This window comes from Heliangelus exortis, chromosome 14 (assembly GCF_036169615.1).
Source record: "Heliangelus exortis chromosome 14, bHelExo1.hap1, whole genome shotgun sequence".
Taxonomy (NCBI): domain Eukaryota; kingdom Metazoa; phylum Chordata; class Aves; order Apodiformes; family Trochilidae; genus Heliangelus; species Heliangelus exortis.
The window spans coordinates 3749967-3773191 of record NC_092435.1 but is presented as its reverse complement, the minus strand read 5'-3'; the positions used below and the strand labels follow the sequence as shown (position 1 = coordinate 3773191).

Genomic DNA, 23225 nt, shown 5'->3' with positions numbered 1-23225 from the left:
GTGGTGGGTACACAGCCCAGCAAGTGAGTTTTAAGCACAGCTCTGACACCAGCCATTGATGGTGACAGCCAGGTTGGCCCCAGTGCTGGGGTGGAGAGAGGCTGCACTCTGGGCTGGGGGAAAAGGAATTTCTGTGTGTTGGGGATGAACCTTCAGTGACATCTGTCTGTTCCTTTGGTTTTAGGTGCAGGTTATGAAGATGAGACCAGCCAGCCAGAGAAGGAGGATGACAGGGTGGATCCAGGGAAGACACATACATACATCTGGGAAATCCAGCAAAACCAGGGCCCGGCAGAGGGTGACTCACCATGCCTGACCCACTCCTACTTCTCCAACACTGACAGTGTGAAGGACATCAACTCTGGTTTGATTGGAGCACTGCTTGTCTGCCGACCTGGTAAGGACAGCACAGGATGGGGACAGGTCACATGCAATTTGTGAACTGAAAAGAAGAAAACTGGAAGATGCCTTCCAGAGACTAAACATGCAGTGGAATCAGTAAACTGTCATCAACTACAGCACTTGGGTGGGCTTAACCTTTTCCTCAAAGAGTCCAACCCCAGTACAGGAGCCAAACACATTTTGGAACTCCCTGAAGTGGAGAAATCAATTGCTTCTTTCCATTTCAAGGTTTCAGACCACAGATGAAATCCTTTGCCTTGTATCTGAACCTTATCTATCTGTAAGATAATTTGCTAAGGAGGTATAAATATTTGTCTTTCCTTCAGAGCTTCACCAAGCTATGATTGTTGAGTGTCAGCCAGGGTGTTTTGTCAAATAGGGTTTTGTCAAAAGAACTAGAGGGACGTTTGTATCAGCAAGGGTTAAGGATTGGGCAGGAGAGAGGCAAGACACCTGGGGCATTGCCTGGTCCACAGGACCTGTGTCAGCTCTCCTTCTTTCAACAAACATGGAGGTGATTAAATCCTGAGTGTTAGTACTTGCTGGGAGCAAGGCACCAACAAGTGTGTTTGGCGTGGTATTGGTCACCCCTCATTGAGCCATCTCCTGGAGTGAGTTGACCAGACTCCTCTGTAGTAACACAAGTCACATTCTCCAGGACACAGTCTGCAGGCTCCAGTGGCTCATGAGGAGCAGTTTCTTTGCTGAGCAAAATCTAGATGACTAGCACAATGGTGCTGATAAGGGGGCTAGATAAAATGGGCTCTTCCAGGTGACTAAGTGGACCCTGAGAGCCTGCAAAGGGAAGGCAGCACAAACTGACCTCTTGATGCCTTCTGAAGACAGCTGCATCTCATACATGGGCTTTTGGGGGTTTGGCAATGCTGAAAATAGGACTGTGCCGGTTGTGAGGTGTGACAAAAGCAATCCACAGTTTGGCCTGGATTTACCAGTTCTTGGAGGGCACAAAAAGTGTTCCCTGCAGAGACAGGCATCGTGCTTGCTGACTTTAAAAGGATCCATCCTATGGTATTTTCCAGGGACCTTGGCAAGCAAGGAGAACCAGGACACACAGCAAGAGTTTGTGATGCTCTTCGCAGTGTTTGATGAAGGTAACTACACTGCTGGCTGTTGTTGGACCTAATGAATTCAGCCTGGTCTGGGGCACAAGCTTTGGCCATGGTGTGAATGCAGTGTCTCAGCACACACACTGCCTCCCAAGAGTCTGAGCCTTTTACAGCCCTGTCCCACCCCCACCAACCAGTGTGCTCCTGGTGCAGAACTGCCACTCCTTTTTCTGTGCCCAAAGTTCAGGGAGGCTGCAGCCTTCTCCCCCCTCGCCTCCCTGCTCTCCCACCCCATGCTTTCTGACCTTGTTCCCAAAAGCTGCACATGAGTGCAGCCTTTCTCACATGCAGTGGTCACCACCACATTCATGCAGAGCCTAATGAGGTCTGCTGTGGATTTTCAAGAGGCACCACATATCTGATTTCTTTGGATTTTGGCTTTCAAACCATTTCACCCCCGTAGGAAGTTTTCTCTTTTCTCAGAAATGCTCTCAAGTGAAAGCTGCATCTTCCTCTCTCCACAGAGAAAAGCTGGTACTCTGAGCTTGGCTCCCCAGCAGCTCCTCAGACCTTGCCTCACAAGAGGAGGGATCTGCACACCATCAATGGCTACATCAATGGCTCACTGCCTGGTGAGCAGGGGACAGGGATGAAGGGTGTGGGAGGTGCCAGGAACAGGGGTGCTGGTCTGTAAACTCAAGGTAGATCATCTAAGGGTGTGAGAAGGGACAGTTGCAGTTTGGGTCCAGCCACAACTAAGTGCCATGAGGTTGCTCCTCCTGCTCCTTCTTCACTGACCTTGCTATCTGTGTATCTGTTTCTCTAACATCCCACTCCCCTCCCCTGCTGGTCTCCTAGCATTTTAATTTTCTCCTTCTTAAATAAGTTCTCAAAGAGGTGTTGTCACTGTCACTGGTGGACTTGACCTTGGCCAGAGGCAGGGGAGCCAGGGCAGCTCCTACCGGCTTCTCACATGAGTCTCCCATGTGTGCCCTCCCCCCACTACCAAAGCCCCAACACAGACATCACACAGAAATCAAGAGAACTTTCCAGGTGAGGGGTCTGTTAGGCTGTGTCTCTCACTCCAGAGAAACTCTCACAACACCTTGATCTCACCTTGCCCATTTACAGTGGGGTAAGACCTGTTTCTAGCTCACCGCCTCAGAGGTCTCTGGGAGTAGTGCTGGTAGTGAAGAGTTTCACCTCTTGTAGTCCTGTGAACCAGGCTGGAGGTAGTGTTGAGGGGAAAATTCAGTTCTCGCCAGCCTAAATCTGACAACACCTCTCTGTAGGATTTGGGAGGTGGAATCACATGATCGTTTAGGTTGAAAAAGACACTTGAGATCATCAAGTCCAACTATAAACCTAACACTGCCAAGTTGACCACTAAACTATATCCCTAAACACCACCTCTATGTCTTCTAAGTACCTTCAGTGATGGTGATTCAACAGCTTTTCTAGGCAGTCTGTTCTAGTGTTGGAGAACTCTTTCAGTGAAGAAATTTTTCCTAATATCCAGTCTGCCTCCCCACACCTGGCACAACTTGAGGCTGTTTCCTCTTGTCCTATTACTTCCTAATTGGGTGAAGACACCAACATCCACCTTATTGCAACTTTCTTTCCGGTAGTTGTAGAGTAATAAGGTCATCATCCTTTTCTCCAGAAGAGCAAAAAGAAAAAGCTGTTTGTGGTGTCAGTGGTGACAAAAAGTTGGTATTTTTGGGTGTTCTTCTGAGGGAATGTCCAGAGCTGCCTGGGAGTGAAGAATCTCCAGGGCAAACAGGGAAACACAGGAGAGTCAGCCCAGCAACCTTCTGTCTGGCTGCAGGAACTGGAGCATTCACCCTTTCTCCTCCCAGGCTCTTGGGATCTGTTCCAGTTACCTATTGCACTCAGTGCCAAAAACAAGTGCTTGACTCTGTATTTGACTTTGTACGGATGCAGCTTACAGGAACATGTTCTTGTTATTCAGTTCCCTGCTAGATTACAGAGCCTTTGAGCACACATTAATTTCTCTCCAGGAAAACATTTTACAATGCAGTCAAGTCCTCTCCCATTTCCTAAGCACACTGAGCAACTTGAGTCTCTGAGGAAGGAATTTTCTCCAGCTTTCAACTAATCCTAGTGACCTCTTTCAGCCCTTTCTGATTTATTTCAGCTACTGGTGTGGACATGCTGAAGCCCTGCCCCAAATTCAATGTTTCAGTGTTTAGCTTGTGATCACACAAATTATTCCCCTTTCCTGATTCCCCAATTTAAAGGGTCGAGGAGCAAATCAACCTCTTTTGCCACTTCATCCCACTGTGAGCTTCCATCAGCACATCTCCCAGAGCCCCTGTCAAAATCCCCTGCTCGGTAAATACAGTCTTATCAGAGGGGGATGACATCACCAGCACCTCTGTTTTGATCACAGTCCACATTGGAGTCACATCCAGCTTTTCCAGCCACCACTTTCTTATGCTAAAGAATCTACGTGGTACATGTCAGGCTCTGAGTCCATGACACCAAGGGTGGGGATGAGGGATGGACACAGTGCTGACTTATGGTTGCTTTCTCTCCTGGCAGGTCTCACACTGTGCCTCAAGAAGCAGGTCCATTGGTACGTGATTGGGTTGGGCACTGCACCAGAAGTCCACTCTATCTTCTTTGAAGGCCAGACATTCCTGGTGAGAAGCCACCGTCTCAGCAGCCTGGAAGTCTCCCCTGTCACGTATCTCACAGCCCAGAGCATGCCAGGAACAGCTGGCTTGTTTCGGATGTTCTGCCAGATACTGTCCCATCAGCAAGGTAACCTTATGCTGCAAGAGCTTGGGGAAAAGAAATCGAGGAGATAGCCAGAGATCAGTGTTCTGTGCAGCTCCAAGGCCCCTACTACTCCCTAATGTCACATCCACGGGCAATCTGGGCCATGACCAGGAGGTTCAACCATGTGATGGGCCATTTGAGGGGACAGTGGTGGAGATGGCATCTCCCAAACAGAGCCTGGGGGAGCACACACCCGTGCTGGCACATCAGTGTGAACCTTTCTGTCTGGTTTGTCTTCTTTTTGAATCCAGCTGGCATGGAGGCCATTGTGAAGGTGGAAGAGTGTCCGGAGGAGCGCCTGATGAAGATGGGAACCCTGTCAGTTGAGCCAGAGGACATGGATTACACTGAAGAAGAGGAGGAAACTTATAATGTGATTCAAGTGCGATCTTTTGCCAAAGAGAAGCCTGTGACCTGGACTCACTATATTGCAGCTGAGGAAATGGACTGGGACTATGCTCCCATGAAGCCAGTGTCTCTGGACAGGTGAGAGTGGGTATGTGTGCCCATGAGGCTGCTCCTTGAGACAGCCCTGCCAGGTCTTCCCCTTTTTCCCAAAAAATTATTTCCTTCTGCCTAACCTGGAGAGTTTAGATTTTATTAACACTAACAGCATGGATGTGGCACAAGGATAGTCTTGGGGAGACCATGGGAAGGTCCTGGTTTTGTGCCATTTAATCAAATGTCCTGCTGAGGCATTTGTCTCTGAAGCATTAGTTGTCCAGGTCTCTGGGGTCAGCCCCTTCTGAGCCTGCAGCAATGCCTGGTGACCCTTCTCACCTTCCATCCAGGAGTCTCTGTACAGCCAGGTCATGTGCCTACAGCCCCACAGTGTGTGTCTTCTTGCCCTCTCTGGAAAGACCTTCTCTAGATGGCAGAGGCAATTAGTCCTTGCTGTTGCCTTACAACGTTGAAGGGAGAGGTGATGCAAGTGCATCTCAGCAGAAGTACCTTAGTCTGCACTGCATGGCAATGACACCTGTCACCAATCCCAGAGTCACTCTGCTGACAAAGGCTGTGTGGCATGGGACTGACTTGGAAGTGACATCTCCCATAGCTGGGGATCCCACTAAGTGGCTGCTGGAGCAAGGCATGTGGGACAGAAATCCCCACACCAGCCTCTTAAGAGTAAACCAGAGAAGGTGTCCTCACCAGGCTGGCCTTGCTCCTGGGAAGGAGGTGGGATGATAAAGAAAAGGCAGATGCTCTGTTGCCTTATGCCCACATATTGGGGATGTTCCTTGACACAGGACAACCTGCCATTCTCCCAGCTCTCAAAGTCAACATCTGTCTCCCAGACAGGGCAGTGTCAGGCCAAGGCTGCTACTGTGCAACCTATTTGAAGCTTTCATTCTCATTAAAGAAACACTGAATCACTTGAAATATTTTTCCTGGGATGCATATTGTGATTACAGGGGTGAGTGTTACCACCATAACTGATAATCCCCAAGCAGCTATGTAGGTTCTTGGACGATGGAAGGTCTTGCTCTGATTATCACAGCATACTGCATGTTGCCTTTTGCCTCTTGCCTGCAGAAACATTACAAGCCTGTTCCTGGAGACTGGCCCCCAGCGGATTGGTTCAAAGTATAAGAAAGTGATGTATGTGGAGTATCAGGATGCAACCTTCAAGAAACGCAAGGTGTCAGATCAAATGGACAAGGGAATTTTGGGGCCTGTCATTAAGGGCGAAGTTGGAGATCAGTTTAAGGTAAGAGAGATTGCTTTGCCCAAAGAGTGACTGGAAGGGGAAACTTCAAAGCCTCATGCTTTTCCTTCTAATAGCTCTCAGTTTGTGGCTAAGGTCTGACATAAGTCCTTGAGGGGTTCTATCACGTTTGGTATTGTCCAAAGTTCACCAGAAGGGCAAATGTTACTGAAAACTAAAGCCAAATACTCTTGATGACATGAACAAGGATGCACAAGATATGGCTTAGTCTCCTTGATTTTACTTCATTGCAGGCATTTTGAGAATCATGTGAATTAATCCATGACTCATTGCATCCAGCATTTTCCCCTGAGGCAGGAGTGTCCTCTCATCCTCCATCATTTTCCATCATTTTCCATCTGTGTGCTTTTACCATACAGTACTGGGGACTGCCAGTTGTATCTATCCATGTGAACACTTGTTTGCTGTTAGGAGGAATATGTTATTTTCCAGGTTCTTTACATTTCTGCTCCATGTCTGGGGTTCCCTGTGCAGCTGTGGGCATGGAGCTGCAGGTAACACCTCTGGCAAAGTGAAAAGAGCTACTTAGAGGGATAAATTAATGGCTTCATGCAGTGAAGTACAAAGCACTTTGAAGCTACTGACTGCCTGGTCCTCTGAGGTCCTCCTGTATTGACAGATGTTTTCTGTCTCATATGCAAAGTGAGACTAAAACCAGCAAGTTTCCTTCCAGTTAATATGATATTTTCATGCTCTCCCTAAAATGGGCACATCTGGAAAGGATGGACAGTGTAGATTGGTAGAGAAATAAATAGTAGATTCTTCTGTTCTGACTCCTACCTTGTGGTCCCAGACACTTCCAGATTCCTCCCCACTGGAGGCAGGCATCTGATCCCAGAGAGCCACTGACCAGCATTTCCTTCCCTTCGAGGATGCTGAATGCAGCCTTGAGGACTCACAACATTCACAAAGCATTTGACATTTCTGCTGCCTGTTCTCATTTCAGATTGTGTTCAGAAACCTGGCAAGCCGACCATACAACATCTACCCTCATGGCCTCACCAGTGTAGGGCCATACCACTCCACGAAGACTTTTCAAGGTAAGGCAGGCCATGAGAGTCTGGGATATCCCTTGGCCACTGACATTCTTCTGGGCCAGGAGATCTTCATGCAGCCCATGGTAAGACTGTTTGTTCAACCCATTCATCCAAGCACCTGAGCCCTGTACTCCCATCCAACCCGATGTCATGTAACCCCATGTGTAAGGAAGGTTTGGACAATGGCTGGAAGAGGGGATCCCTGGCTGTCAACCAGGGAGCTGAGACCATGTTGTTTTGTCCATCCTGAAGGTGTCCACTTTCTGATGAGGCAGGAACCAACCCAGTGACTCTTCTTGTGTTTGCCAGTTTGCTTACAATCTTCATTCCATGGGCTTCCCCCTGCCCTGCTCTAATGTGGGGGGTTCATTATGATTCAGACTCTTCCTCTTGAAGTTTTTGCTCTGGGGCTGGTGAGTTACTAGGTCCCTTTCCCAGAACTCCTTTCATCTTCTGCCAGTATGCTCTCAGGGTCATGACTTTTGGAAGGCCATCCCACATCCCACCAGGGTAAAATCGTCCCCCCATCCCCCTCCCATCCTCCTCTCTGCCCTTTCAGGTACATCACAATGACAGGAATAATTGCAGAGTCTGGAGAAAAGCCCCTTTGCTGCAGCAGAAATGGCAGAACCATGACAGCAACTATTAAAGAGTTCAGTGAATTAGGTCAGCTTTGTGACTTGTTAAGGTTTTCCTTCAGGAGAACCAAAAGGGTAAAGTGTCCCATAGACTGGCAGGACTAAGAGCTGAGCCACACAAGGGAGCTATGACCCCTTTCTCTGTCCCTCTGTGAACATCCCTCATCCAGGTATGGCTCACCAGCTTTCCCAGTGATTCAGCTCTGTGAGAACAGATGAGTCATGGCCCTGGAGCCACAGGAATGATGCTTTTTCACAATATAAATAAAAATTCTGCCCTGACTGACATATGATCTTTGCAAACCATGCTCTTACAATGGCTCAGCTGGGCACTTGGAGCAGAGGCAAATCTCTTCCTAATGCTATGTCACTGAAAGATCCTGCTGAATGCTCAGATGATTTATTTGTATTTGAATTTTCCTTCTGTTCCTTCTAGATTTCCTCCTTGCTTTTCTCATGGCCCAGCTGTATTTGCTTTAAAATCTGACATTTCTTGCCTTTTCACCTATTTCACCCCTGCCCAGCTTTTTACTTTCAGGTTCCAACTTTAAATATCCAGGAGACCAGGCACAGCTGAGACGGCAAATTTTCCAGTTTGCCAGAGTTTCAAGGGTGTAGAAAATTAGCCATATACATTTACATCCTCACCTGGTCCCAGGAGCTCCTTTTCTCCAGACTGACTTTCCATGCAAGCACGTGCTAGCAGCCAGTGTGCCATCCCAGTGCAAGCATGGGTTTGGGTCGTTTTCTATGCAACCTCTGTGGTCGAGAAACCACCTTTCTGAGCTCTTTTAAAAAGTGGGATTATCCATTTCAGGAGCGGTCCAGACCTAACTGATCTGCCCTTGGGCTGTGTGTTGCCAGATAAGGATGTGAAGGACATTCCTATTCCCCCTGGCCAGTCATTCACCTACAGCTGGAGGGTCACCACTGAGGATGGGCCTGCCCAAGCAGATCCTCGCTGCCTCACCCGGTTCTACTACAGCTCCATTGACCCGGTCCGAGATATGGCCTCAGGCCTGATTGGGCCCCTCCTGATCTGCTTTAAGAAGTCCATGGATCAGAGAGGAAATCAGGTGGGTCCTTCCTTTGTCACCTCAACTACCAGGCTGAAAGTCTGGAATAACTGTGGAGGGTGAAACGTTTGGGTAAAACCAAATTTGTCAATCCTATTCTCTTCAACCCTACCATCAGTCCCAGTGTCCCCATCTTCCCATTCTCCTTTGCTTGCTTCCTTCTCTCCAAACCTTGAACCGAATTCCCGTGAAATAGCAGCAAATAGTTCTCCACACACTCAGACTATGGCACTCTTATCAGACCAGGAATAACTACTTCCCTCTCTGCTTTCCAGATAATGTCAGACAAAACGAGGTTGGTGCTGTTTTCTGTGTTTGATGAGAACCGCAGCTGGTACCTGGAAGAGAACATCAGGAGATTCTGCACTGATGCAGCCCATGTGGATACCCAGGATCCCTATTTTTATGCCTCCAACATGATGCACAGTGAGTGCTCAGCCAGAGCCTTCCTGAAAAGCCTGAGCAGACACAGGCTTATCCCTGCCCCAGGAAGCAGGCAGCAGCTCTGCAGCCGTGTGGGAATTAGGTCCTGATGAAATGTTTCACCCCTGCTGTCTTCCAGCTATTAATGGCTTTGTGTTTGACAACCTCCAACCAAAACTCTGCCTGCATGAAGTTGTGTACTGGTATGTTTTAAGTGTTGGGGCCCAAACAGAATTCCTCTCCATCTTCTTCTCCGGAAACACATTCAAGCGCAACACAGTCTTTGAGGATGTGCTTACCCTCTTCCCGTTTTCTGGAGAAACAGTCTTCATGAGTTTGGAAAAGCCAGGTACGTAACATGCACTATTCTATAAACCATAGACTTGGCATCACAGTGGAGATGAGTGAACACCCCCAGTCAGTTCTCTGGTGCCCAATCACATTTTTGCAGCCCTAAGAGCAAAGGGACGCAAAACCTGCTGGCACAGCAGAGTGAGAGGCAATTATGAAATACTTCCAAAGCTGAAATCAAATAAATTAAATTATTGTATTTTACTTCATTAATAGGGTGTGTTGATGCCATACATGCTGCCAAGCCAGTAAGCTGGCTTCAGTAACAAGCCTTGTGAACCTTGCATCTGCACCTTTGTCTTTAAGCTTGAAGGTCGAGGGAAGTGGCAGTGCTGTCCCTGCTGTGGGTTCAACCACTGGTCACAGCAACACCATTACAAGGGCAAAAATCTCAGTCATACAGAAATCCTACAAAAAATTTGCTTCAGAGTTCAGTTTTATTTTTCCCCATTTATTCAGCATTTGCAAAAATGGTGCCATTAATCATTTCCTCACCCACAATGGAAACACAGAATTTACCATGTGATTACAAACACTGATATGATGGTCACAAGTGCTGCATCCTAAACAAAGGTGACAGGGTTTCTAGAAACCCGATACCTCAGTAAGCTTTCTAGAACACAGCCAAACATTGCATCTTGTTGAGCTCTGGTTTCTGCCTGCTGAGCTGAAGCAGGCAAGCAGCTTGGTCAGCTCTCTCCAGTGTCAGACCCTGGTTATTACAAACATCTTCACCCACTGTTGGGACCTGGAGAAGACATGTTGCTGTTGGGAGTAGATGCAACTGGGGATATAACAATAGGCAGCTGGGGATATAAGCAATAGGCAGCCTTTTCATTTTTTTCTCCTTGAGTGTGAGAGATTTCACAACTGTGTCTGAGAGAGAGGTGTATTTGACAGCATGTATTTGAGGGTGGATTATGGTGATTATTCTGCTGCTGGCAATAATCAAGGATGTTCTTTGTGTTCTCAGTGGAATAACTCTTCTTATCATGCTATTGTTGGGGTCTTGTGGGTACGTGAAGCTCACTTAAGCTCTGGCAGGAAACACCAGTCCTTCTGATGATGATCAGGACTGGCTCTGATGTTTCCAGTAACCCTGATGTCTTGTGAGTCCAGCAGTAAGATACTCTAGGAAATATGAAAACATGAAATTTCTACGTTGAATCAAAAGCTGCCTGGAAATATAATTTTCAGTAGCAATGGAGTCACATGGAGATGGCAGCTCTTCTAATTTCCCACTCTGGTGGTCTGATGTTGTCCTCTTGTCCTCTTGAGACAGGCATCTGGATGCTGGGGTGCTTGAATCCTGATTTCAGAGACCGAGGGATGAGTGCCAAGTTCACCGTCTTGCAGTGCCAGCATGAGCAATACCCTGATGGGGAAGATTATGTGGATTTTGAGGAGGAGGAAGACACCTTTGACTTCCAACCCAGGGGTTTCTCTAAAAGCAAGAGATGGCACAAGCCAGGTATGAATGAGCAACTGAGCAACATCACCTTTTCCAGAAATGAGACAGAGAAGCCAAGATTGTGCTTGACAGAACCCAGCCATGGGGACCTCCTAAGCAATAGCAGGATTTCTGATCCCACTACCAGTGGCACATCAACAGTTTTAGGAACAATCCCACATCCACCTGGTATTTCCACGTCTTCTCTGCTAGAGGCAAACTATGAACCAGTGTCCAATGAATCCTTCCTGGAAGATGAAGAAGAATTGTCAAAAATCATCAGCCAGGATGAAGGCTTTGGAACTCTTCAACCTGGAATACACTTGACAAGTGGAAGGGTTCATGGTACTGTGAGCTCAGAAGAACATCAGCAATGGCTGCACCAGAATGACCTGGAGCAAAATCTGGAACTTCAAGACAAGACTTCAGAGGGTGATGAGGAGAAGTTGCTGAGAGGGACTAATAAAATATCCTTAAACCTATACAAGTCAAAGGAGACAATCAATACAGAACTGGCTTTAAGTACTGATCATAACTCCTTCTCCACACTGGACAGAAATTCTGCATCTTCAGATGAGGCAGAAGACAACAGGTCTTCTCATGAAGTGCTTCAAAGTCACACCAGAGAAAGCAATTATTCATCAAATGAGCTACATGCTAGGCTGGAAAAAAGACCTCAGAAAGTGATTTCACAAGGCTTCTATAAATCATCTGAAGGGAAGAATGTTTCTTTGTCAGACCTGGGACCCAGCAAACCTGTACAACAGCAACTCCTCACAGATGAGAGTAACTCCTTGCCTGCAAAACGTAGCACAGAACAAGTAGCCAGTGAACTTGCCAAAGGGATAAACCTTCCAGAAAGCACCTTTGCAAGCACCAATGACCTCGAGCCTTCCAGCCACATAACAATGGAAGAGAAGGATGAAATAATCTTGGAGGCAGTGTTTCAGGATGCTGCAGCCACTAAGGAATTGCCAGAGACAGACAGTCTTGCCTTTCCTGAATTTAATGTCTTTGCTAATGACACAAGGCAGTTCTCAAATGCTTTCTTAAACAGCTCTGAGCTGGTTCAGAGACACAGAGCTCCAGCCTCAAGTATGAGTGGTCCCAACTGGAGGCCTCAACAAGCCAGGCCACTGGAGAGCAGAGGCTTGATGCATGTTCTGGGCCTTACTAACACCAGTTGGCCTGGCAACAGGGACTCCATCTCTGAAGGTGACAGAGCAGAGCATGATCTGGCCAGCCAGACCCTTGAGACAGCAGTGAATGAGAAAGCCCCAAGGGTGTGTGGACCTCATTCCCCTTTTTGCAGTGCTCGCTTCAAAAAGAGGTCCCTGATATCAAGAGACACTTTGCCTGAGGTGCTGGTGGCTCAGCAAAGCCTGGAAGAAAAATCATTCATGTCTGAGGGGAAGCTACACCAGGGCAGGGATGCTCCACAGGCTTTGCTTGGAGATAGAACTGAGGAGATGCATCCTGAGGGGAATCCAAACATCAGTGAGGGGACTCAGCACAGGGGAAGCTTCTTTCCCACAGAAGGACCACTGGGAAGAAAGGCAGAGATGGCAGCAAGCAACTCAATAAGACAGGCTGCTGCTGTGGCTGCAGACCTGTCCTCAAACTGGGACCCAGTCACCCTGGGGGCAGCAGGAGTCACTGGAGGCTTGCAGAGCCCAGCTTTGGCTGGGCTGCAGCCAGACAGAGGTGCTGTCTGGGGGGCTCCTGGGAGCAAGCAAACTCGGGGTGAAAGCCAGATGGAGGAGGAGACAAATTCAGTGGGGCAACTGGGTCAGTTCAGTCTTCAGCCACAGCAGCATAAAGACAATATCATAGAGGGCTATGTGCCTGAAAGCTCATCTGGACAAAGCCCAGAACAAATCCACATGAAGCCAGCCTCCAATGAGAACTATTCCCTGTCTCTAAGCAGCCCTGCTCACAACCACAGCACTATCAAAAAACCAGCCAAACAGGAAGGCAGTCCAGAGGGATGGCATGTGCTCAGTGGGGAAGATGTACTCAGAGACACTGGTAAGAGAGAGGACCAGGGCCTAAAACAGCCCAATGAGTGTGAGAAAAGCAAAAGCACATCTAGGAACCATGCCCCAGAGCATAGGGAGAGACTGGCTCTGAACAATGAGACCCATTCCATCCACTTGAGATCAGAGACTGGCAAGCCAGACTATGATGAGTATGCTGACACAGAGCAGACCATGAAGGATTTTGACATCTATGGGGAAGAGGAGCATGACCCACGCTCCTTCCAGGGGGAGGTACGGCAATACTTCATTGCAGCAGTGGAGTTAATGTGGGAATATGGGAACCAGAGACCTCAGCACTTCCTAAAAGCCATGTAAGTGTGACTGTCTCTCATGTATTCCTCCTGCTCTGTGTGGCACAGCTTGATGTGTGAGTTGGCATGTCCTGGCAGGCAGGATCACAGGCTTATGCCTGTACAACCCAGCAAAGCAGCCCAGGGGAAGAATGCTCTCAGTACCTCCCCTGGGGAGTTTTGCATCTCCAGCCATCTTGAGCTTCCTTGCAAGTAGGTAAGGGATGCTCCAGGCTCTGCATCACCCCTGCCCTGCAGCAGCCCTGCCATAGCTGGCCTCCCTATGGGACAATATTACCTGATTTGCTTAACTTGCTCAACTCCCCAGCAGGGATCCCAGGAGTGGCAGGAGGAAGCCTTTCCGACAGTACCGCAAGGTGGTTTTCCGGGAGTACATGGATGATTCCTTCACACAGCCACTACAACGGGGAGAGCTGGATGACCACTTGGGCATCCTTGGGCCATACATCAGGGCAGAAGTTGAAGATGTCATCATGGTGATTTGAAAGTTCCCATTTTCCATAAAACCTGAAATCCCCTGACTGTGCTAAGTGCTGAGCTGGGCCTGCAGGCTCTGTGGGTTCACCCTCAGGGGTAGGAGCTGCCCTGTTGGTACCCTGCATGGCACATGAATGGCATCAGGTTGAGGGCAAAGCTACCGTTCAGAGGTGACCTCAGGGGCTGGAGGAATAAGCCCAAGGAGCCTCAGAGTGATCAGATACAAAGCCTTAGACCTGGCAGACCCAACCCCTGTAGTAACAGAGTCCAAATAGCTCCTGGGCTCCATGGGGAGCCTTTGGATGAAAGGAATGTAAAAAGGTTAAAGAGCTAAGCAGGGTTTGGTACAGCTTCTTTGAGTGGTCTATGAGAGGGCAGACTCAGGCTTCCCTCACTACCAGAGGCTTTTCAGCACCCACCTAAGGAAGAGGTGAAAGGCTCTTCACAAGGCTCAGAACTACAGAAGTTGCCCAGTTTCCACTGAAATCTTCACCAGGATGGATTAAACACCTTTGGGCATTAGAGACAGTAGTGTAGCTGACCTTCCTCCCGCTGAGCAGGGAGAGTGCCTCATCCTGCTGACATGACCAAGGTGCACTTTCCAATGGGGATCACTGCACAGCCACAGCTTGTGGTTCAGCAGAGGTTGGCATGGGGCCCAGATGGAGGTCTGGGCACCGACATATGGCTCTCATTCCTATCAGGTTTCTGGATCCAACCCTAGGGCCCAGGGCTCTCTCAGTGTTGCACCTAGCCCACTCCCACACTGCCTTTGCTTTGCCTTCCTTCTGGTGCAGGTTATTTTCAAGAACCTGGCCTCACGGCCCTTCTCTTTCCACTCCACACTGCAAGCCTATGAAGAGGTGCTGGACAGACAGGAGGTGAAGCCTGGTGAGCTCCGGAAGTACTCCTGGAAAGTTCTGCCCCAGATGGCACCCACAACACAGGAGTTTGACTGCAAGGCCTGGGCTTACTTCTCCAATGTGGACCCGGTAGGTTGGAACCTGATCCATGAAGGTGGGCAGCATGCCTGAGTCCTGGTTGTGAGGGCAGGGTTTTCCTACAGTGCTGTGCTGAAAGCAGCCTGTGGCTGTTTAGAGTCTCAGTTGTCTAATACTGTGATGAATGCATGCTGGTGGATTCTCTTCTCTTAAGTGGATTTTCCCCCCTTTCCCCAGTGGCACCAGCTTCTGAGTCTTGCAGAGAGCTAACATTCTGCAGTTCCCTACACTCTGCCAAATCTGGATGAATTTGGCTCATGGGTTCCAATGACAGTGGACATCACTTCTCTTGCAAGCACATGCAAATACTTTCTGCACAGCCTTTCTTAGCTGGATGCAAAGTGAGGATCCCCTCGTGAACTCAGCATGTCCTTCCCACCCTGCACATGCCATGCCCTGTGCAAGCATGGGAGCCAGGCCAAGGATGCAGTCACTGTCTTCACTGCTGTGCCACTTTGCAGGCTTCAGCACTTCCTTCCCTTCTGAGGAAAACCCTTCTTTCCTGTTCCCTGGCAGGAGAAAGACCTGCACTCGGGTCTCATTGGGCCACTAATCATCTGTCGCCGTGGGGTGCTGAGCTTTGTTTTCAGGCGGCAGCTGGCGGTGCAGGAGTTCTCCCTACTCTTCACCATCTTTGATGAAACCAAAAGCTGGTACTTCATGGAGAACATGGAGAGAAACTGCCGCCCACCCTGCTACATCCAGCAGGACAACCCTGACTTTAAAAGAAACCATTCCTTCCATGGTGAGGACCCTTGCCCTTGCCCTTTCCATCCCACAATCTATAGTGGTATGGAAAAATCCTGGAGCCTCAAGGCTCTCCTGACTGCTGCCTTCCCCAGCCATTAATGGCTACGTGAGTGACACACTGCCTGGGCTGGTGATGGCTCAGCAGCAACGGGTCCGATGGCACCTTCTGAACATGGGCAGCACTGAGGATATCCACTCTGTCCACTTCCATGGGCAGCTGTTCAGCGTCAGAACTAGCCAGGAGTATCGCATGGGAGTCTACAACCTCTATCCTGGTGAGATGCAGCACAGGCACCATACACACCCCAGCTGCTGGGGCTTCATGTCTGTGTCCATTAGGAAGTACCAAGCCTGTGGGGGATGGGGAATGGGTCTGGAAGAGTCTGGCTCTGTGTTTGCACAGCGCTTGGCACTGTGGCACCCCCCTATAGCCAGTAACTCTTCTCTGCTCTCCATTCCTGGCCAGGTGTCTTTGGGACAGTGGAGATGTGGCCCTCACATGCTGGAATTTGGCGGGTGGAGTGCAAAGTGGGAGAGCACCAGCAAGCTGGGATGAGCGCTCTGTTCCTTGTGTACAACCCGAGTGAGTGATCCTCTTTGCACCCTGTCCCCCTCATTTCCATGTCCATAGCCAGAATGTTAACTCCCTGTCCCCCAGGGTTCTCAGCATTTCCCTTGGGGTGGCCCAAATGGTGTCGTCTAGGTTTTCCCTCTGAAAGAAACTCACAACTTCAGCCCTTGCTACCTCACATATTCCAGCAAAGAACACAAGAGTTCAGAACACTACTGGGGTGAAGGCTGGAAGACTAGCTTAATTTATCTGCAAATATCTTCTCCCAGAGCTCTTGTTTTCCAAAACTGAGGGTTCCTGGATTTCCCATAAAATGCACTTACCTGAGCAACTGCATGCACATGCTGGTGCCTGCCCACACTGTCAGTAAGGTACAGTGCCCACCTGCCTGACCATATGTCAAGAGGTAAACCAAGCCAATGATGTGATGGCAGGAGGCAGTGAGTGACACTGCCTGATTACAGGTTGCTTTGATAAAAACAGTGATAAGAGTAACTGCAAATCGCTGACTTGATCCACCCCAGAACAACAGGCTTCTACCTTGCCATTAAGTACAGGGGGAAGTGGTTTGTGAAGGCAGTATTTTATCACACAGTGACAGTCAGTCTCTTCTTACTGAAGGAATATTAAATGTCAGCCAGAAAATATTTCCATAAGTTAGAAATACGCTTAAGAGTTCACATTTCAATTTTCCCCAGAATTATTTGCCGTGCAGTGGAGATGCCAAGAAGTGACATGTTGCTAATAATAATGGTAATTATAAGAGACAAACAGCCCTGTACTCAGTAGACCAGAAAAGAGAAACAGAGAGACTGGGGTGTCAGGCAGAGTTTTCCTTAGCAGTATAATATTTGTTTTTAAAAGATGCTGCCTAGCAACAAAGAGGCACAGAAGCAAGACAGGGGTATAAGGAAGAGAAACTTGTCAGCATTGCTGGGAAATCAGAACATAGGAGTGAGAGGTCAGCGACTGAGGGACAGGAGTTTGGCAAGAGGCTGCTGCAGCTGATGCTGGGAACTGTCTGCTGCTGATGCCAGCACTGGGAGCAAGAATTTCCACCACCTCTAAAATACAGGGATGGATAGAGAGGCAACTGAAACCCCCTGTATGGTGAGACATAAACAAGGTTAGGGGCACCTGGAGGCTTGAGACAACCTCCATGAACCTGGAGGCCACTACCCAGCACAGGTCTTTCCTTCCAAAGCCATGTTATCTAGTCATGTCTCCCTGCTTTTCACCCCCCTTCTCCCTGTTTGTCTGCAGACTGCCGAAGTGCCCTCGGCCTGGCCTCGGGATACATTGCAGACTCTCAGATCACAGCATCAGGGCAGTATGGTGAGTAGGGCTTTTCTCTGTGAGGAAGGCAGCTGAGGCTGGGGCAGCCAATACACCTCATATGCTTCTCTGCCCAAGGCTTTGCTACACCAGGTCCCTGCCAGAGTCCTTCCTCCATCTATACCCATGTCAGTATCCCACCCAGGACCTGGAGGTGCCTTCCCACATCTCTGGCTCATTGTGTCAGTGCTTTGCCACCCCGCATGTGGCTACTAAACCCTCAGGTGCCATCTTGCAGATGGACTTCTCACCACTTCAGCCTGGGCAGAGCCAGGGGCCAGAAACACCCTCACATCTGTGTGCCCTCCTCACAGGGCAGTGGGCTCCTTACCTGGCCAGGCTGGATAACACCGGCTCCATCAATGCTTGGAGCACTGACCGCAGCAATGCCTGGATCCAGGTAAGAGGGGCCCTGTGGCTGGGAGCACCACTGCAAGGGCATGCACTGATGCACTGTGACCAGCTATGTCCTGCTATTTCCCCTGCTTCCCCTCTGGGAGGGGAGCTCTGACATGGCAGTGGGTCTGTCCACACTTGTTGCTGGCCAGACCCCCAGATCCTTCCTCAGTGCAGCAGAGGAATCACTTGATGGTCTGGCTGCAGCATCAAATTGTGCAAAAATCTCCCAAAGACCAAGTGACCACAGCTCACTTTTGCAAACAGCTCTTCCCTGCCCCTCTCCCAGATGTTGGCTGACTTGAGCCCTTATGAATGTCTCTAACTAGTTTCATAACCTGTGCTCAGTTATGTCACAGTGTAGTGCTTGAACATCATTTTGGTTTTCCATCAGAAATGAATCCCTGACTTTGTTCTCAGGTCGATCTTTTGCATCCCATGATTCTTCATGGCATAAAAACCCAAGGGGCCCGACAAAAATTCTCCAGCCTCTACATCTCCCAGTTTGTTGTCTTCTACAGCCTGGATGGGCAAAGATGGAGGAAATACAAGGGGAATGCCACCAGCACACAAATGGTAAGGCAACTGGCTCTTGAGGTAAATGTCTTCCCAGAATGGGGTCTCTTGGAGTGATGAGGGCTAGAGACCTCCATGCACCAGGCAGAGATCTGAGCCTATGAGATATTTTACTAGGAAGAGTGAGCATTTACTGCCAGGACAACTGAGTAGATCACAGATCTGCAATGGACTTGCTGTCTATGTCCATGTATTTAATTTTAAATTGACTGAGCCATTTTTTCCACAATCCCAGGTGGCTGTGACATCCACCACTTAATGTTATGTTGTGTATTACTTGGAGCTAGGCATAAGATTTTTCCTGAATACTTTTTTTGACCCCAAAGGCAAATTGGCTTTCTAAAAACACTGTGCAGATGCAGATGATTTGGGGGACTTCTATTCATTAGAAAAAACCATAACCTAAATATGCATAAGCTGATCATTCCAGTGGGAGAAAAAGAAGTATCCAGAAAAGTCTCCATCATGTACACCATCTGTGGCCAAAACTTTTTTCCCAGGTTAAAAACTCTTCTTTTTCTCCCCTCTGCTTGGTGAAAAAAACCCAACATGTTCATTTGTATGTTTCTCCTGTTCCTGTTTCTCGGTGGTTCATCCTGATTTGGTCCATTCACACTTCTAAGTCTGAATCACACCTCAAATAATTTCCCTGACCTGCCACTCTCTTATAAAGGATGGTAACAGGATATATGTCTTGTATATGGACTAGACAGAAATATTCTTCTCCTCTCTAATCTTTGTCCCGTCTAGCTCTCTTTCCACTGTTACAATAATCTTTTTTCTCCCTTTCCTTGCAGCTGTTCTTTGCAAATGTGGATGCAAATGGAGTTAAAGAAAACCACTTCAACCCTCCAGTCATAGCCCAGTACATCCGCATCAACCCCACTCACTACAGCATCCGGTCCACGCTGCGCATGGAGCTCATCGGCTGCGATCTGAACAGTACGTCCCACCTCTGGATACCAATCACCAAAGCCACAGCTTGATCAAGAGGGTTGCAGGGTGCCAGCCCCACATGTTTCAGGACTCCCCAGGCAGTTGTGGGGAGGCAAGGAGTCTGAAGATGGCATTGAGATGCTTGGGGAACAACTCTAGAAAAACCTCGTTACAGTCTTAGAGATAGCAGTACCTGAGGGAGATCATGGGGCCATCTGTTACCACAGCTGTTACTATTCTGAACCATCAGAAACCTCCAGCAGCAGCAAAGTGGATATCTGGGAAGCTGCTGCCTCAGTCTGGGGAAGCAGAAAACAAGCAGAGACAGATGCTCTTGGCTTTTCACCTGGTTTTGCCAGTCCAAAGCTAGACTGCTCTGGCCCACAGTATGACCTGGAGCAGTGCTGCTCTGAGATCCTTTCTTTAGGTTTTCAGGGCAGAACCTCCAGAACCTAAAAGCAGCAGCAATTGTTCTGTCACCCCATGCCACAAGCCTGCCAGCCAGCTCTGAGTCAGCTGTGCACATACACACTTGACCACCACATGCAGGTTCTATCCCTACCGGGTATTCTTATCCTTTTCCTCATGACACTGCAATAAGGCACAGGAGAACCTGTAACCAGAGGGCAGCTAGAGCAGTGAGCAGCCAGAAGGCATCTCCCTGATGAGTCAGTCACCCCACTTTAACGAGCATCACTCCTCTCTTCCAGGCTGCTCCATGCCCCTAGGAATGGAGAACAGAAGCATCCCTGACCAGCGCATCTCTGCATCCTCCTACAGCACCAACGTCATCTTCAGCTGGTCACCCTCCCAGGCCCGCCTGAACCTGCAGGGGAGGACCAATGCATGGAGGCCAAAGGTAGCCCATGCAAGGAGATCCCTAGGCAGGCAGCTAGGGCATGGGCAGGCAAGGCAGGCTGGGTGCTTGCAAATTCTCCTAGACAGGGCTGTGAGGGGATTGTGTACAGCCATGTGAAGCTTGCAAGCTGCCTGCACACAAGCAGGAGAGTTGCTGCATTGATTTAGCACCCAGCAGCTCCAGTCAAATGCCTTACAAAGCAGGTGAAGACCAGGAATATGTCCAGGGCTAGTTTGGCTTTAGCTACAATGGATGTGTCTTTCTCGTTGCTGCTGAAGTGTTGAAGGTGAGTCTGTCCTTCCCCAGAGTGACAGCCCCAGCGAGTGGTTGCAGGTGGACTTTGAAGTAACCAAGAAGGTGACTGCAATTATAACCCAGGGTGCCAAAGCTGTCTTCACCCACATGTTTGTGAAAGAGTTTGCTGTCTCCAGCAGCCAGAATGGCATACACTGGAGCCCAGTCCTGCAGGATGTCAAGGAAAAGGTAGGCAGAGCTGCTCCAGAGGCAGCCCACAGCCAGCCCTGGGGAAACAAGCACAGCCCTTAGCAGCAAACATGCTCACAGGATTACTGCAGGAGCAGTGAGTCAGGCTGTGCTTTTTTCTCCATAAAGCTTTCCCAAGTGGTGCTTTGTGTCCTCAAGTAATGAGGTCACTATTCCAGCAGAGGAGACCAAACCCATGATTTCTCTCTCCTCTTCAGATTTTCAAGGCAAACCAAGACCCCACTAACACAGTGATGAATACTCTGGAGCCCCCCCTCTTTGCCCGCTATGTGAGGATACACCCCCGCCAGTGGCACAACCACATTGCCCTGCGGATGGAGTTCCTTGGCTGCAACACTCAGCAGGAGCACTGATGGCTGCAGGGTGAGGCATGGCCAGCACTGGCCTGAGGACCTGCATCCAACTTGACACTAAACTCCCTCCAGAGAGGAGGGCTGGAGCAAGCCCTCCAGGGCCCTGACTGTCCCTGCTGCCAGGGAGGAGAAGGTCTGCAGAATTGTTGCTGTGGCTGGCTCATCAGCAGCCTCTTCCTGTTCCTCATCTACCAGATGCCATTTAGTCAGATGTAATGCTGAAGAATTACACAGTATTTTTCCAGTATCTCTCTGCACTTACTCCTCTGCACCAGCCTTGGAGTACTCCTGGGCTGTCTCAGCTAGTGGGTAAGGATGCTCCACAGATCCTCTGTTCAGCTGGCCATGGCTATGGGATATGACAGACAAAGCAGCATCCTCCAGCCTAGTGAGCATGTTTGTTCATGCTGAGTGCAGTCAGGCACTCCAGAACATTTCTAGACCTCTGCCCTAGTCCCTTATTTTCCCATCCTAATCTGATTTTACAGGTTTGTAGGGAATCTTGCAGACGAAGTCTAGGCCACAGGTCCTACCACACCCAGCTGCCCTCATAGCTGTTTGTCTTCTGTTCCTGGTACTGACTGCACTGATCTTCTACTATCACTGCAAGGCTATTGTGCAATTTGGTTCTACTTATACAGAACTTGCTGAGCAGAACTTGCTTAGCAATAGAAACTAAACTTGCTGAAGCCCTAGGCCACAAGCTATGTTGAACTTTTACCTAGTGAAGTAAAAGAAGGCCCCAGAGCTGGTTTGAGCTGGAAGGTAAGGACATAAGGAAAGCCACTACCATCATCAGGCTGATGCAGCAACCTTAGAGATAAGAGAGGAAATGGCTCACTTAGAGACAATGAAGGGCCACAACCAAGAACAGAAAACCCCAGACCCTAATATTACTACCTGTCAGAACTGCTGTATGAAGGGTAGGGACTCCTTTGCTTGGCATCTCTCTTTGGAGGTGTCTGGCTTGAGCTGCTCTGCATGTCAGATAAAGAAGCCCTTTATTTACTGAACGGATTAATTTTCTTTAAGCAGGAGCCCACTGACAGTAACATAATTCCCAGCAGGTGATGTAATTTCCTCAGCAAAACCCAAGGAATTGGGCGTTGTGACACTGAAGATAGGGCACACGCTTATTGTCACCCTGCTGATCTTGCTGATCCTCTGCTGCTTTATGTACCTGTGTGCATTGGCCTTTCTCTGGCAGGTTTCCTCCTCTGGGTCATGTTGTTTGGGTCTTAGCTGGGCCATAGGAGCAAGATGTGTCAGTGAGGAGGTGCACCTCTGGCCACCAGTGTAAAATACAACAGGAGAAGATTTACAAGGGAAGATGCTGACCAAAAAGTAGCCCACAGGGCCACGGTTAAAAGCATTTTTAAAAAAAGTAGCCAAGTGTCCCACCGGCCAAAGATTTTATCATAACTCTCCCCAGGTTTCCAAATACGGGTATTTACTCAAGAAGTAAACTTTCTGGTTCTATTTGTGTACAAAGATGATGCATTCCCAGTGACATGGTCTGAATTTTCCTGTGGGATGTGTTGGGGCAGAGGCCCAGCACCTTTCCCACCTCTGAGCCCCCACCTTGTGAAGGGCAGGGCTGGGCAGTCTTGCTGCAGCAGAGCCCTCTCCTCCTTCCCTGCCCAGGCTGTGCTACTGGGGCTCTTTTCTCCTGGCAGCATTAGAGCAACTGCCAGAGCCAGTTACATCAGTACCTGCAGCTCCCACACCTCCTCTTGCCTGTGACTCACAGCACTGTGGGCTTTCAGATAGTCAAGTCAGAAGCAGTTTTATTCTTATCAGGCAGGAGAAACTTGCTGTCAAAACAAGATGGATTTTCATTCTTTTTGTTTTCTCCTCCTCTTATTCCCCTGCTTTCCTGTTTCCTTTCTCTACAGAGTCACACTCTTCTTTTCCATGTATTTCCTAGGGTAACTTTAGTCTGAGGCAACCTGAGGAACTTGTGTAGCAGCAGTGTGGGAGTCTGTTGCAAAGAAACATCAAGGATCTCAGGGATGGTATGAGAAATCCTTTCAGTGATTATCTTAAGAAGACCCCACCAGAATTAATTTTCCATTCCTAAATATATCTCAAACTTCACCTGAGGTTGTGGCATCATTAAGACTCAGTAAGAGCACAAGA

The 23225-nt window shown here is 48.9% G+C and overlaps 1 protein-coding gene across 10 annotated transcripts in view; it reads left to right on the top strand.

Moving 5' to 3' along the window:
* F8 (coagulation factor VIII) overlaps positions 1 to 23183 on the top strand; it is a 28029-nt gene extending 4846 nt beyond the window's left edge. For 2 of the 10 annotated variants that reach the window (XM_071757687.1, XM_071757691.1), the window contains 23 exons: positions 185 to 397; positions 1443 to 1514; positions 1994 to 2101; positions 4035 to 4256; positions 4526 to 4760; positions 5811 to 5985; positions 6950 to 7043; positions 8543 to 8754; positions 9030 to 9180; positions 9317 to 9526; positions 10811 to 13328; positions 13636 to 13804; positions 14603 to 14797; positions 15323 to 15551; positions 15649 to 15831; positions 16023 to 16139; positions 17391 to 17462; positions 17777 to 17862; positions 18279 to 18434; positions 19232 to 19376; positions 20081 to 20229; positions 20536 to 20712; positions 20931 to 21333. In XM_071757687.1, the coding sequence (XP_071613788.1) occupies positions 185 to 397; positions 1443 to 1514; positions 1994 to 2101; positions 4035 to 4256; positions 4526 to 4760; positions 5811 to 5985; positions 6950 to 7043; positions 8543 to 8754; positions 9030 to 9180; positions 9317 to 9526; positions 10811 to 13328; positions 13636 to 13804; positions 14603 to 14797; positions 15323 to 15551; positions 15649 to 15831; positions 16023 to 16139; positions 17391 to 17462; positions 17777 to 17862; positions 18279 to 18434; positions 19232 to 19376; positions 20081 to 20229; positions 20536 to 20712; positions 20931 to 21086 (6044 nt within the window). In that variant the 3' untranslated portion in view covers positions 21087 to 21333. Of the gene's footprint in view, positions 1 to 184; positions 398 to 1442; positions 1515 to 1993; positions 2102 to 4034; positions 4257 to 4525; positions 4761 to 5810; positions 5986 to 6348; positions 6498 to 6949; positions 7044 to 8495; positions 8755 to 9029; positions 9181 to 9316; positions 9527 to 10810; positions 13329 to 13406; positions 13525 to 13635; positions 13805 to 14602; positions 14798 to 15322; positions 15552 to 15648; positions 15832 to 16022; positions 16140 to 17390; positions 17463 to 17776; positions 17863 to 18278; positions 18435 to 19231; positions 19377 to 20080; positions 20230 to 20535; positions 20713 to 20930; positions 22100 to 22981 lie in introns of those variants that run through there. The other 8 variants (XM_071757688.1, XM_071757689.1, XM_071757690.1 and 5 more) reach the window with 8 other exon arrangements.
* The last annotated feature ends 42 nt before the right edge of the window (positions 23184 to 23225 follow it).